General features: G+C 40.4%; 1 protein-coding gene across 2 annotated transcripts in view; it reads right to left on the bottom strand.

Moving 5' to 3' along the window:
• The window catches only part of LOC133559671 (atlastin-2-like), a 58537-nt gene that overhangs the window by 36990 nt on the left and 5033 nt on the right, over positions 1-16514 (bottom strand). For both annotated transcript variants that reach the window (XR_009808246.1, XM_061911657.1), the window contains exons 2-3: positions 3000-3160; positions 2519-2731 (exon numbers count right to left, since the gene is read on the bottom strand). Coding sequence is in view for 1 of the 2 variants with exons in the window: in XM_061911657.1 (XP_061767641.1) it covers positions 2519-2731; positions 3000-3160 (374 nt within the window). In the remaining variant the exon portion in view is untranslated. The remainder of the gene's footprint in view (positions 1-2518; positions 2732-2999; positions 3161-16514) is intronic.

The following is a 16514-nucleotide window of genomic DNA, read 5'->3' as shown; positions in this document are numbered from 1 at the left end:
TTATTTTTTTTTTTTTTTATCATGTTCTGTTTGTGTTGTTTTGTGTTTGCTCGGGTCTCGTATTATCTTTTAACCTACCAATTGTACAGCACTTTGGCTGCCCCTGTGATAAATGTTAAATGTGCTTTATAAATTAAGTTGATTTGATTTGATTTATATGTCGCATTGTTATTATGAATACCGTATTTCCTTGAATTGCCGCCGGGTATATAGTATGCGCCTTCCTAGAATCACTGCCGAGTCAAACTCGTTTCGCAAAATAATTAGCGCATGCTTAGTTAGCATCACCGCCGGCTCAGGATTAACGCCGGGTCAAACTCGTTTCACAAAATATTATTTTTATTAGCGCATGTTTAGAATTTCCGCCGGGTCAAATTCGTTTCGGCAGATAATTAGCATATGCCTAAAATTTCCAGGGGGTCAAACTCGTCACGTCACGAGTGACACTTCACCTGTCATCATTTTCAAAATGGAGGAGGCTGATTTCAGTCATTTGAAATCGCATAAAGGGAAGAAGATTAAGAGCTATTCAGTAGGATTTAAGGTCCAAGCTATTGAATATGCTAAAAAAACAGTAAGCAGCTATGTTTTATTAATATACCGTAGCTGCGTGTGTCAAATATGAGTCATTAAATGACTCCCGCCTCCTGGTGGTAGAGGGCGCTAGTGATCCTGCCGAAGAAGTGACAACAAGCAGCAAGAGTGAGCTTTTTTTCCTTTCGCTTGCACTTTTAACATGGAGGATAACATATCTAAAATAAAACAGTTTTCTAAACTGGACTTTCAATCGAAGCAGGAGGTAATAAAGGAAGATGTCCATCAAGACAGAGACTTTTAAAACTGAAGAAAGATAAGGAAGACTTCTATAAACAAGTTATCGATGCTTTTGATCAGAAAGAGCTGCGCATGGACTTAGTTTATCAGTAAAGGTAAGACCATAATAACATTCTTGTTATTAAATGTGCTTTACATGATGGTATCCTTCTTGTGACTATGAAAAAAAACTGCGACTTATAATCCAAAAAATACGGTAGTTAATATTTACAACAAGGGTTTACCCTGCCTTCCGCCCAAAACGCAGCTAAGATATGCTCCAGCAACCCCCCACGACCCTGAAAGGAACAAGCGGTTGAAAATGGATGGATGGATGACTAATACTTGTTAATATTTATAATAACAATATGACTAATACTTGTTAATACCGTATTTCCTTGTATTGCCGCCGGGGCGCTAATTAATTTAAATCCTCTTCTCTCCCCGGCGTTTACCAGAGGCATGCGGTAAATTTAGGCCTGCGCTTATAAATTTGAGTGTGATGTAAGGATACCATCATGTAAAGCACATGTAATAAAAAAAACGTTATTATGGTCTTACCTTTACTTATAAACTAAGTCCATGCGCAGCTCGTTCTGATCAAAAGCATCGATAACCTGTTTATAGAAGTCTTCCTTATCTTTCTTCAGTTTTAAAAGTCTCTGTCTTGATGGGCATCTTCCTTTATTACCTCCTGCTTCGATTGAAAGTCCAGTTTAGAAAACTGTTTTATTTTAGATATGTTATCCTCCATGTTAAAAGTGCAAGCGAAAGGAAAAGAGAAAGCTCACTCTTGCTGCTTGTTGTCACTTCTTCGGCAGCAGAGTAGTCACAAGAAGGATCATTAGCGCCCTCTACCACCAGGAGGCGGGAGTCATTTAATGACTCATATTTGACACACGCAGCTACGGTATATTAATAAAACATAGCTGCTTACTGTTTTTTTAGCATATTCAATAGCTTGGACCTTAAATCCTACTGAATAGCTCTTAATCTTCTTCCCTTTATGCAATTTCAGATGACTGAAATCAGCCTCCTCCATTTTGAAAATGATGACAGGTGAAGTGTCACTCGTGACGTGACGAGTTTGACCCGGTGGAAATTTTAGGCATATGCTAATTATTTGCCGAAACGAATTTGACCGGGCGGAAATTCCAAGCATGCGCTAATAAAAAATAATATTTTTTGAAACGAGTTTGACCCGGCGTTAATCCTGAGCCGGCGGTGATGCTAACTAAGCATGCGCTAATTATTTTGCGAAACGAGTTAAACCCGGCAGTGATTCTAGGCAGGCGCATAATATATACCCGGCGGCAATTCAAGGAAATACGGTATTCATAATAACAATGTGACTAATACTTGTTACTATTCAAAATAGCAATATGACTAATACTTGTTAATATTCAAATATACAGTATTGTTGGCGCTCTATAAATGGTTAATTTTTGGGTTTTATGGGCAGAGTAGAGGACCCCCCCTTGGCTTCGCTGTAAGCAGACTTTTAAGAATTCAGAATGTATTACAAAATACATTTGTGGTCATGTCTTTTATGATGATCGTGATCGATAGGAAACATTCCAAAAAAAAAGTGCAGTTCCCTTTGAAGGCCTTTCAAATGGAATTTAAGACCTTTTTATGAGATTTGAGCCATTTCCAGGCCTCATATGCAAACTGCTGGAGAAGACGTGCATGGTGGCGTCCTGACCTGATTGTGCATGTAGCGCAGCATGAAGTCCAGCAGGAAGGATTTGCCTTTGCGGAAGGCACCGGCCACCGACACCACCACCACATTGAGGTCCTTCACATGGTCCTGCAGCAGGATTCTCTCCAGGGCGGCGGCATCCAGCTCAAAGCTATGCTGGTCCTCATTGGTCAGGAGGATCTGGACAGGTTGGGCCTTTGCCTCCTCCTCCGCCTCCTGGTACATTGGATATGGAGAGATGTAAATTTTGACATACAATGTGTCTCATGACAGGTTCTGACAATCTCTCAGTATGTAAAAGTATCAGAATCAAGAATCTGAATGTCCATCCATCCATCTTCATGAAACCACTTATCTGGAATGGGGTGGCGGGGACAACAGCTCCAGCAGAGACCCCCAGACTTCCCTCCTCAAAGCAACATTAGCAACTTCCTCCTGGGGGATCCCAAAGTGTTCCCTGAAGATCAAGAGGTGAATGTCTCACCTGTAAATCCTGAATGTCTTCTTCTGCTGAGGGGGTGAGGCTGGCCGCTATTCCCCAGTTGTCATTCATGTCCCCAGGAAGCAAGTCATCGTCCGGGTCCTCGGGTCTTGCTGGAGACCTCCGAATATGTTGAGACATAGGGACATCTTTGACTCTTGAGTCTGTCAAGTAAGATTATGAGGACAAAATTAGACCTCAAACTCTCATCAACCCAACTTTCCAGTGTCCTTGATTATTTGATCCACCATGGTGCAGTGACTTAGGTCCCACTTCGTGGTGGACTGAAAGTCACTAAGGGCCAGCAGAAAGGACACAAGCCCACAGGACTGGAGGACCGCGTGTGTTGGTAAGCACGCTGTGACTCTGATCACTTTGAAGTGTGGAGCATGGTGATGGACAGATGAATCAAGGAGTTGACCAATGAAAACTGAATCTACTTTTAAACGCAGAAAGTTGTGGAAATTGACGGACTGAAATGCTGTGATCGGTAGAAGAAGGAGGGTTTTTCTGGGATTAGTGCCGGGTCTCAACCGCACGACTCACAAGGCATAATGTCGATTACCGTATTTCCTTGAATTGCCGCCGGGGCGCTAATTAAGTTAAAACCTCCGGCGTTTACCAAAGGCATGCGGTAAAGGCAAGCATGCGCTGATAAATTTGAGTGTGATGTAAGGATACCATCATGAAAAGCACATTCAATAAAAAAACGTTATTATGGTCCTGTTTACTTATAAATGAAATCCATGCACAGCTCCTTCTGATCAAAAGCTTATAGAAGTCTTATCTTTCCTCAGTTTTAAAAGTCTCTGTCTCGATGGAGATCTTCCTTTTTTACCTCCTGCTTCGATTGAAAGTCCAGTTTAGAAAAATTATTTTAGACATGTAATCCTCCATGTTAAAAGTGCAAGCTAGAGGAAAAAAACAATCGCTGCTCACTCTTGCTGCTTGTTTTACTTCTTCTGCAGCCGAGTAGTCGCAAGAAGGATCACTAGCACCCTCTACCACCAGGAGGCGGTAGTCATTTAATGACTAATATTTGACACACGCAGCTACGGTATATTAATAAAACATAGCTGCTTACTGTTCTTTTTAGCATATTCAATAGCTTGGACCTTAAATCCTACTGAATAGCTCTTAATCTTCTTCCCTTTATGCGATTTCAAAATATCGAAATCAGCCTCCTCCGTTTTGAAAATGATGACAGGTGAAGTGACGAGTTTGACCCGGCGGAAATTCTAGCAATCGCTAATGAAAATAATATTGTGTGAAACCAGTTTGACCCGGCGTTAATCCTGAGCCGGCGGTGATGCTAAGCATGCGCTAATTATTTTGCCAAACGAGTTTGACCCGGCAGTAATTCTAGGCAGGCGCATACTATATACCCAGCGGCAATTCAAGGGAATACGGTAGATGTTCCAAACACAATTCAACCAAGGTCCCTAACATTAGGCCTTTGTTGATTTGGCCTTTCAAAGCCACCACTAACTTGTAATATTACCTTTTTAAACTCATTTCATGACGACTCAAGCCATTTGAAAGCACAGAAAAACTTTGTGCTGGTCTTGTCCCGATACCAAAATGTATGTCAATACTTTTCAAACAAAGATGTTTTTACGGTCTGTTCAAGGACCGCATGACAGTGGAAAACCACAACACTTATCTGTGGCGCATAAGAAACTCATAACATGCCAAATTGAGTTTTTTCTATTTATTTTAATTGTTTAAAAATGACAAGATTCTATAATTACTTTGTGAGCACATTCAGCAATATTTGTGATCATTTTGGCCACAATAACTGAAATAAAATGTTTATATTGTTACATCTCTAGTACATTATAATGTGGAACTATACTTTGACTGGGAACAATTGTCCAATGTTGTATCAATAAATGTCAGGATTTTTACATTTAATTCGAGGGTCAGAGCTTTGGGAGGTATTTTTAATTGTTATTTTGTAAAGAAACACCTGATGCATCTTAATGGTGGATTAATGGGATACATGGTTTACTGGGGTGTTTATATTCCATCCATCATCTTCCGCTTATCCGAGGTCGGGTCGCGGGGGCAACAGCCTAAGCAGGGAAACCCAGACTTCCCTCTCCCCAGCCACTTCGTCTAGCTCTTCCCGGGGGATCCCGAGGCGTTCCCAGGCCAGCCGGGAGACATAGTCTTCCCAACGTGTCCTGGGTCTTCCCCGTGGCCTCCTACCGGTTGGACGTGCCCTAAACACCTCCCTAGGGAGGCGTTCGGGTGGCATCCTGACCAGATGCCCGAACCACCTCATCTGGCTCCTCTCGATGTGAGGGAGCAGCGGCTTTACTTTGAGTCCCTCCCGGATGGCAGAGCTTCTCACCCTATCTCTAAGGGAGAGCCCCGACACACGGCGGAGGAAACTCATTTCGGCCGCTTGTACCCGTGATCTTATCCTTTCGGTCATGACCCAAAGCTCATGACCATAGGTGAGGATGGGAACGTAGATCGACCGGTAAATTGAGAGCTTTGCCTTCCGGCTCAGCTCCTTCTTCACCACAACGGATCGCTACAACGTCCGCATTACTGAAGACGCCGCACCGATCCGCCTGTCGATCTGTGTTTATATTCTTACCATGAATTGATTAACGTTGACCCCGACTTAAACAAGTTGAAAAACTTATTGGGGTGTTACCATTTAGTGGTCAATTGTACGGAATATGTACTGAACTGTGCAATCTACTAATAAAAGTTTCAATCAATCGTTCAAAAACGTGCACCGCACCAAACCAAAAACCATGTCACAAAAACCGTACAAAGATGGTAGATTTTGTGAATGGTTCCTTCCACCCCTAGTTTAACAAAGTTAAAGCCTGTTTCCATTGAAACGGGGACCATAGCACAAGCACTCGGCGTAACTGCAAGAACTTTGAAAATCATTTCAATCCTTCATCAAAAGACTGCTTCCCATTCCCTAAGGCAGTGGTTCTCAAATGGGGGTACGCGTACCCCTGGGGGTACTTGAAGGTATGCCAAGGGGCGGTATAGCTCGGTTGGTAGAGTGGCCGTGCCAGCAACTTGAGGGTTGCAGGTTCGATTACCGCTTCCGCCATCCTAGTCACTGCCGTTGTGTCCTTGGGCAAGACACTTTACCCACCTGCTCCCAGTGCCACCCACACTGGTTTAAAAGTAATTTAGATATTGGGTTTCACTATGTAAAGCGCTTTGAGTCACTAGAGAAAAGTGCTATATAAATATAATTCACTTCAAGGGGTACGTAAGATTTTTAAAAAATATTCTAAAAATAGCAACAATTCAAACATCCTTTACAAATATATTTATTGAATAAAACTTTAACAAAATATGAATGTAAGTTCATAAACTGTGAAAAGAAATGCAACAATGCAATATTCAGTGTTGACAGCTCGATTTTTTGTGGACATGTTCCATAAATATTGATGTTAAAGGGGAACATTATCACCAGACCTATGTAAACGTCAATATATACCTTGATGTTGCAGAAAAAAAAGACCATGTATTTTTTCAACCGATTTCCGAACTCTAAATGGGTGAATTTTGGCGAATTAAACGCCTTTCTGTTTATCGCTCTGGAGGCGATGACGTCAGAATGTGACGTCGCTGAGGTAACACAGCCGCCATTTTCATTTTCAACACATTGTAAACATTGGGTCTCAGCTCTGTTATTTTCCGTTTTTTTTAACTATTTTTTGGAACCTTGGAGACATCATGCCTCGTCGGTGTGTTGTCGGAGGGTGTAACAACACTAACAGGGAGGGATTCAAGTTGCACCACTGGCAAGAAATCTGCCGCCAGACCCCCATTGAATGTACCAGAGTGTCTGCACATTTGACCGGCGATGCTAAGACAGACATGGCACAGAGATGTATGGATAACCTGCAGATGCATTTGCAATGATTAAGTCAACGAAATCCCAAAGGTGAGTTTTGTTGATGTTGACTTATGTGCTAATCAGACATATTTGGTCACGGCATGACTGCCAGCTAATCGATGCTAACATGCTATGCTAATCGATACTAACATGCTATTTACGCTAGCTGTGTGTACATTTGAAACTAGATACCCACATATAATGCGAAACAAACACTTACCAATCGACAGATTTAAGTTGCTCCAGTGTCACAAGACGCGAAAGTCCTGATTGTTTGGTCCGCACATTTTACCGGCGAGCTAATAAGGCAGCCATGCTATGGGGCCACTTCATTAGGTACACCCACGCTAAGGCCGAATAGCGTCAATAGCTTCAATTTCTTCTTCAACTTTGTTTTCGCTATCTGCCTCCATACTCCAACCATCTGTTTCAATACATGTGTAATCTGTTGAATCCCTTAAGCCGCTGAAATCCGAGTCTGAATCCGAGCTAATGTCGCTATATCGTGCTGTGGTAACCTCCATGTTGTTTGTATTGGCAGCTCTGTATGACGTCACAGGGAAATAGCTAGTGGTTTCGAAGATAGCGAAAATAAGGCACGTTAAAGCTTTATTTAGGGATATTCCGGGACGGGTAAAATTTTGAAAAAAACTTCTAAAAATACAACAAGCCACTGGGAACTGATTTTTATTGTTTTTAACCCTTTTGAAATTGTGATAATGTTCCCCTTTAAAGATTGATTTTTTTTTGTGAAGAAATGTTTAGAATGAAATTGATGAATCCAGATGGATCTCTATTACAATCCCCAAAAAGGAACTTTAAGTTGATTACTTCTATCTATAGAAATCTTTATTTATAATTAAATCACTTGTTTGCTTTTCAGCAAGTTTTTAGTTATTTTTTATATATTTTTTCCAAATAGTTCAAGAAAGACCACTACAGATGAGCAATATTTTGCACTGCTATGCAATTTATTAAATCAGAAACTGATGACATAGTGCTGTATTTTACTTCTTTATCTCTTTTTTTCAACCAAAAGTGTTTTTCTCTGATTAGGGGGTACTTGCAACCACTCTACTTGCAATCCTCCTGTGAGACACACATCTCAAGTATTTGCTCATTTCAGCTGGCTGGAAAGGAGGGCAAACTAAAATGAGTCTTATCTCCTGTTAACTGGCCTGCTTTTCCATGCACGCCAAAAAAGGTCAGTTTGTTCACCGCTCGGTCAGGCGTCACTGACTTCAACCATAGCAGGCAATGCCAGCCAGACCCTTTTTAGTCTCACTTTTCATGACTCTAAATATGGAAACTTTCTGCCATTGTTTTGCAAGCGATGGAAGTGAGAGAAAAAAAAGAATAGAGGCCAAATCTGCAGTACTTCTGAAGACCAACTGGAAAGGACATGACAGTGTCTCTTGTTGCGGAAGAAAAGTGTAAAAAGTTGCAACACTGGAGATGAATGCCAAAGCTTCTCCAGCAGGGTTTTGCAATGCTGCTAAATAAATAGTTTCAGCAAAAGCAACATGGACTATAAATGTTCCACCCTTAAACTAATTCCTTTGCACAACACTCAGGACGTTGAAGTCATGTTAAAGCACGGTAAGCCTACTTGCTGAGGTTCTTGAGTAGAATGATTGTGGCTTACACACATTCCTGGAATTCAAGCCCACATTGGACCAAGACCTGCTTCAGCAAATTGAAAATCAGTTGTTCTTTGTGCGACCAAGCCACCTGTTGATTTGAATGTTGAACAGCAGGGGTGGAATACTTGCTAGCGTGGTTGTATGTTTTGCAATGCAAACTTGTCCTTCCACCTCTCAGCTGACATTCTTTCAACCGATGAGAGCAAATTAAACCCCCCTGTAATCCACCTGTGCCTGGCCTCTCTGGACATGAGCAGTAGTCAGCGCTACAAGCAAGAGGACAAAGTGTACAATAAGAGCAGCATGATTGCATGATAAGCGACTTACAGTCGCTACTTGTACCGCTGATAATGGGCGGGGCCATATAATAAATGATCACCATTCTTTTTTTCATATCATTCCATCTCAATTAATATCACGTTTGTTTGTTTTTTAATTAAAGTGGATTGTTCTGTGCAAGATTATAGAGAGTACCACATCCCTACTGTTTACCAGTGTTGTAACAGACATTTCCACCATGTTTGATATACATGCTAACATTGTGTTCATATGTTTAATTGTGTTTACCAGAGGTGTAACAGTACAGGTAACACATCCTAACAATGTGTTAGGTGCAACTGCGATTGCAACTTGTTGTCACGCCTGCGCGACAATGAGACGAGATATAACGACCTGGACAGTAGTTGTCATCATCGGCTCGTTTTTAAATGTTGCAATAAAAATTAGATTTTATTAGGATTTTGTTAACACACACAAGTTTTGAAAAATGCTGCCGCCGAGTGTTGGTATCGATTCCCAGGTATCAGCACTGTATCGCTTGAAATGTGAACGGTAGCATCCCTACATTCCACATTACAGAATATTACAGCATGTATGATTCATGCAGATATCACATTGGATCAATATTTTCCAGAGGTGTAACAGTACAGGTAACACATCCTAACAATGTGTTAGGTGCAACTGCGATTGCAACTTGTTGTCACGCCTGCGCGATAATGAGACGAGATATAACGACCTGGACAGTAGTTGTCATCATCGGCTCGTTTTTAAATGTTGCAATAAAAATTAGATTTTATTAGGATTTTGTTAACACACACAAGTTTTGAAAAATGCTGCCGCCGAGTGTTGGTATCGATTCCCAGGTATCAGCACTGTATCGCTTGAAATGTGAACGGTAGCATCCCTACATTCCACATTACAGAATATTACAGCATGTATGATTCATGCAGATATCACATTGGATCAATATTTTCCAGAGGTGTAACAGTACAGGTAACACATCCTAACAATGTGTTAGGTGCAACTGCGATTGCAACTTGTTGTCACGCCTGCGCGATAATGAGACGAGATATAACGACCTGGACAGTAGTTGTCATCATCGGCTCGTTTTTAAATGTTTCAATAAAAATGAGATTTTATTAGGATTTTGTTAACAAACACAAGTTTAGAAAAATGGTGCCGCCGAGTGTTGGTATCGATTCCCAGGTATCAGCACTGTATCGCTTGAAATGTGAACGGTAGCATCCCTACATTCCACATTACAGAATATTACAGCATATATGATTCATGCAGATATCACATTGGATCAATATTTTCCAGAGGTGTAATAGTACAGGTAATACATGCTAACATTGTGTTCATAAACACACATGTACGTATACATATATACATACGCACTAGGGCTACAACAACAACTAATCGATTAAATCGATTAAAATCGTTTATATAAACAGTTGGCGATTAATTTAGTCATCGATTTGTTGGATGTATGCAGTTTATTTAGGAACTGCAACATTTACATGGGGGGGGGGGGGGGGGGGGGGCAGCGGCGGCGGTGATGACCAGAAAGAATGCGGCACTTTATGTACATATTTATATACATATTTATATAATATTTACATATTTATATAATATGTAACTACAAGCTCCATTCACAGACAGAGTCCCATTGCTTTTATGGGCGGTCGAGCGAGTCAAAAGCCGGAAAAAATGAACAAATAAATAAATAAATAAAAATTGTTTTATTTGTGGCGGCAGTAATTATTTCGTGGCGGGCCGCCACAAATAAATGAATGTGTGGGAAACCCCGCATGCCGTTACATTGGAGACGAATGGAACATGAAGTCAATCTGCCTTACGACCATGCCACTAGAGGAAAGACATTCAGCATCCAACATTGCAGAATGGTTGGAATAGGTAGTAGTCAGGTTTGAAATTCCCCTAAGCAATATTATTGCTATTGTACATGACAATAGTGCACTTTATAAAAAAAAACAAAAAACATTTTTCTAACACTTGCCTTGTTATTGTTATGTTTGGCAAGTCGAAAGGACATGGTGCCAGTATGCGTTTTTTTAAAGTAAAGTATTGGAAAGGACAGAAATGTAGTTTGTCTTTTCTATCCAAATATCAATCGATTAGTCAAAGTAATAATCGACAGATTAATAGATTATCAATATAATCGTTAGTTGTAGCCCTTATAAGAATTAATTTTTGTGCAAGTGGAATACAAGTTGTTTTACAAGCATAATGTGTGTGCAGGTGGAATACAAATTGTTCTACAAGCATAATGTGTGTGCAGGTGGAATACAAATTGTTCTACAAACATGATGTGTGTGCAGTTGGAATACAAGTTGTTCTACAAACATGATGTGTGTGCAGGTGGAATACAAGTTGTTCACCAAACATGATGTGTGTGCAGGTGGAATACAAGTTGTTCTACAAACATGATGTGTGTGCAGGTGGAATACAAGTTGTTCACCAAACATGATGTGTGTGCAGGTGGAATACAAGTTGTTCTACAAACATGATGTGTGTGCAGGTGGAATACAAGTTGTTCACCAAACATGATGTGTGTGCAGGTGGAATACAAGTTGTTCACCAAACATGATGTGTGTGCAGGCGGAATACAAGTTGTTCTACAAACATGATGTGTGTGCAGGCGGAATACATGTTTTTCTACAAACATGATGTGTGTGCAGGCGGAATACATGTTTTTCTACAAACATGATGTGTGTGCAGGCGGAATACAAGTTGTTCTACAAACATGATGTGTGTGCAGGTAGAATACAAGTTGTTCACCAAACATGATGTGTGTGCAGGTGGAATACATGTTTTCCTACAAACATGATGTGTGTGCAGCTGGTATACAAGTTGTTCTACAAGCATTATGTGTAAGCAGGTGGAATACAAATTATTCTACAAGCATGATGTGTGTGCAGGTGGAATAAAAGTTGTTCTACAAACATGATGTGTGTGCAGGTGGAATACAAGTTCACCAAACGTGATGTGTGTGCAGGTGGAATACAAGTTGTTCACCAAACATGATGTGTGTGCAGGTGGAATACAAGTTGTTCTACAAGCATGATGTGTGTGCAGGTGGAATAAAAGTTGTTCTACAAACATGATGATGTGTGTGAATGTGGAATACAAGTTGTTCTACAAACATGATGTGTGTGCAGGTGGAATACAAGTTGTTCTACAAACATGATGTGTGTGCAGGTGGAATGCAAGTTGTTCTACAAACATGATGTGTGTGAATGTGGAATACAAGTTGTTCACCAAACATGATGTGTGTGCAGGTGGAATACAATTTGTTCTACAAGCATGATATGTGTGCAGGTGGAATACAAGTTCTACAAACATGATGTGTGTGCAGGTGGAATACAAGTTGTTCACCAAACATGATGTGTGTGCAGGTGGAATACAAGTTGTTCTACAAACATGATGTGTGTGCAGGTGGAATACAAGTTGTTCACCAAACATGATGTGTGTGCAGGTGGAAAACAAGTTGTTCTACAAACATGATGTGTGTGCAGGTGGAATACAAGTTGTTCTAAAAACATGATGTGTGTGCAGGTGGAATACAAGTTGTTCACCAAACATGATGTGTGTGCAGGTGGAATACAAGTTGTTCACCAAACATGATGTGTGTGCAGGTGGAAAACAAGTTGTTCTACAAACATGATGTGTGTGCAGGTGGAATACAAGTTGTTCTACAAACATGATGTGTGTGCAGGTGGAATACAAGTTGTTCACCAAACATGATGTGTGTGCAGGTGGAATACAAGTTGTTCACCAAACATGATGTGTGTGCAGGTGGAATACAAGTTGTTCTACAAGCATGTGTGTGCAGGTGGAATACAAGTTGTTCTACAAACATGATGTGTGTGCAGGTGGAATACAAGTTGTTCTACAAGCATGATATGTGTGCAGGTGGAATACAAGTTGTTCACCAAACATGATGTGTGTGCAGGTGGAATACAAGTTGTTCACCAAACATGATGTGTGTGCAGGTGGAATACAAGTTGTTCTACAAACATGATGTGTGTGCAGGCGGAATACAAGTTGTTCTACAAACATGATGTGTGTGCAGCTGGTATACAATTTGTTCTACAAGCATTATGTGAAAGCAGGTGGAATAGAAGTTATTCTACAAGCATGATGTGTGTGCAGGTGGAATACAAGTTCTTCTACAAACATGAGGTGTGTGAATGTGGAATACAAGTTCTACAAGCATGATATGTGTGCAGGTGGAATACAAGTTCTACAAACATGATGTGTGTGCAGGTAGAATACAAGTTCTACAAACATGATGTGTGTGCAGGTAGAATACAAGTTCTACAAACATGATGTGTGTGCAGGTGGAATACAAGTTGTTCACCAAACATGATGTGTGTGCAGGTGGAATACAAGTTGTTCACCAAACATGATGTGTGTGCAGGTGGAATACAAGTTGTTCACCAAACATGATGTGTGTGCAGGTGGAATACAAGTTGTTAACCAAACATGATGTGTGTGCAGGTGGAATACAAGTTGTTCTACAAACATGATGTGTGTGAATGTGGAATACAAGTTGTTCTACAAGCATATGTGTGCAGGTGGAATACAAGTTCTACAAACATGATGTGTGTGCAGGTGGAATACAAGTTGTTCACCAAACATGATGTGTGTGCAGGTGGAATAAAAGTTGTTCTACAAACATGATGTGTGTGCAAGTGGAATACAAGGTTTTCTACAAACATGATGTGTGTGCAGGTGGAATACAAGTTGTTCACCAAACATGATGTGTGTGCAGGTGGAATACAAGTTATTTGTACAAGCATGATGTGTGTGCAGGTGGAATACAAGTTGTTCTACAAACATGATGTGTGTGCAGGTGGAATACAGGTTGTTCTACATACATGATGTGTGTGCAGGTGGAATACAAGTTGTTCACCAAACATGATGTGTGTGCAGGTGGAATACAAGTTGTTCTACAAACATGATGTGTGTGCAGGTGGAATACAAGTTGTTCTACAAACATGGTGTGTGTGCAGGTGGAATACAAGTTGTTCTGCAAACATGATATGTGTGCAGGTGGAATACAAGTTGTTCTACAAACATGATGTGTGTGCAGGTGGAATACAAGTTGTTCTACAAACATGATGTGTGTGAATGTGGAATACAAGTTGTTCTACAAACATGATGTGTGTGAATGTGGAATACAAGTTGTTCTACAAACATGATATGTGTGCAGGTGAAATACAAGTTGTTCACCAAACATGATGTGTGTACAGGTGGAATACAAGTTGTTCTACAAGCATGATGTGTGTGCAGGTGGAATACAAGTTGTTCTACAAACATGATGTGTGTGCAGGCGGAATACATGTTTTTCTACAAACATGATGTGTGTGCAGCTGGTATACAAGTTGTTCTACAAACATGATGTGTGTGCAGGTGGAAAACAAGTTGTTCTACAAGCAGGATGTGTGTGCAGGTGGAAAACAAGTTGTTCTACAAACATGATGTCTGTGCAGGTGGAAAACAAGTTGTTCTACAAACATGATGTGTGTGCAGCTGGTATACAAGATGTTCTACAAACATGATGTGCGTGCAGGTGGAATACAAGTTGTTCTACAGGCGGAAAACAAGTTGTTCTACAAACATGATGCGTGTGCAGGTGGAAAACAAGTTGTTCTACAAACATGATGTGTGTGCAGGTGGAATACAAGTTGTTCTACAAGCATGATGTGTGTGCAGGTGGAATACAAGTTGTACTACAAACATGATGTGTGTGCAGGCGGAATACATGTTTTTCTACAAACATGATGTGTGTGCAGGTGGAATACAAGTTGTTCTACAAACATGATGTGTGTGCAGGCGGAATACAAGTTGTTCTACAAACATGATGTGTGTGCAGGCGGAATACATGTTTTTCTACAAACATGATGTGTGTGCAGCTGGTATACAATTTGTTCTACAAGCATTATGTGTAAGCAGGTGGAATACAAGTTATTCTACAAGCATGATGTGTGTGCAGGTGGAATACAAGTTATTTTTACAAGCATGATGTGTGTGCAGGTGGAATACAAGTTCTTCTACAAACATGAGGTGTGTGAATGTGGAATACAAGTTCTACAAGCATGATATGTGTGCAGGTGGAATACAAGTTCTACAAACATGATGTGTGTGCAGGTAGAATACAAGTTCTACAAACATGATGTGTGTGTGCAGGTAGAAAACAAGTTCTACAAACATGATGTGTGTGCAGGTGGAATACAAGTTGTTCACCAAACATGATGTGTGTGCAGGTGGAATACAAGTTGTTCACCAAACATGATGTGTGTGGAGGTGGAATACAAGTTGTTCTACAAGCATGATGTGTGTGCAGGTGGAAAACAAGTTGTTCTACAAACATGATGTGTGTGCAGGTGGAATACAAGTTGTTCTACAAACATAATGTGTGTGCAGGTGGAATACAAGTTGTTCTACAAACATGATGTGTGTGCAGGTGGAATACAGGTTGTTCTACATACATGATGTGTGTGCAGGTGGAATACAAGTTGTTCACCAAACATGATGTGTGTGCAGGTGGAATACAAGTTGTTCTACAAACATGATGTGTGTGCAGGTGGAATACAAGTTGTTCTACAAACATGGTGTGTGTGCAGGTGGAATACAAGTTGTTCTGCAAACATGATGTGTGTGCAGGTGGAATACAAGTTGTTCTACAAACATGTGTGTACAGGTGGAATACAAGTTGTTCTACAAGCATGATGTGTGTGCAGGTGGAATACAAGTTGTTCTACAAACATGATGTGTGTCCAAGTGGAATACAAGTTGTTCACCAAACATGATGTGTGTGCAGGTGGAATACAAGTTGTTCTACAAACATTTAACTCTTTCGAACCTCAGGTCATCCTGGGGAATAACAAGACTGACATAAAGTGAAGCTGAGCACGACAACATTAGCCTCCTTACACTGCCAGTGCACTAATAATAGGCCAGTGCACTAATAATAGGCCATTTAAAAATACCCAGCTCTGTTGGTACCACAACATTGTGTTGAGTACTAAAGTTTGTACATTGTGTTGTTTATGTAATACAGTGTGTGAAAAGTTCATGTATTGTGTGTAGTACTACAGTGATTGAAAAGTTAATGTCTTTTGTGTGTACTATAGTGTTTTCATGGTGTTTGTGTACTATAGTGTGTACGTTGTGTTTGTGTACATTGTGTACTATAGTGTGTGACGTTGTGTTTATGTACTATAGTGTGTGAAAAGTTCATGTATTGTGTGTACGTTGTTTTTGTACTATAGTGTTGTGTTGTTTGTGTACTGTAGTGTGTACGTTGTGTTGTGTGTGTACTATACAGTGTGTGACGTTGTGTTGTTTATGTACTATAGTGTGTGAAAAGTTCATGTATTGTGTGTACGTTGTTTTTGTACTATAGTGTTGTGTTGTTTGTGTACTGTAGTGTGTACGTTGTGTTGTGTTTGTACTATACAGTGTGTGACGTTGTGTTTTTTATGTACTATAGTGTGTGAAAAGTTCATGTATCGTGTGTACGTTGTTTTTGTACTATAGTGTTGTGTTGTTTGTGTACTATAGTGTGTACGTTGTGTTGTGTGTGTACTATACAGTGTGTGATGTTGTGTTGTTTATGTACTATAGTGTGTGAAAAGTTAATGTATTGTGTGTACGTTGTTTTGTACTATAGTGTTGTGTTGT

The sequence above is a fragment of the Nerophis ophidion genome, linkage group LG09 (genome assembly GCF_033978795.1).
Source record: "Nerophis ophidion isolate RoL-2023_Sa linkage group LG09, RoL_Noph_v1.0, whole genome shotgun sequence".
Classification (NCBI taxonomy): domain Eukaryota; kingdom Metazoa; phylum Chordata; class Actinopteri; order Syngnathiformes; family Syngnathidae; genus Nerophis; species Nerophis ophidion.
The sequence above is the reverse complement of the archived record's forward strand: the minus strand, read 5'-3'. Positions and strand labels throughout refer to the sequence as shown.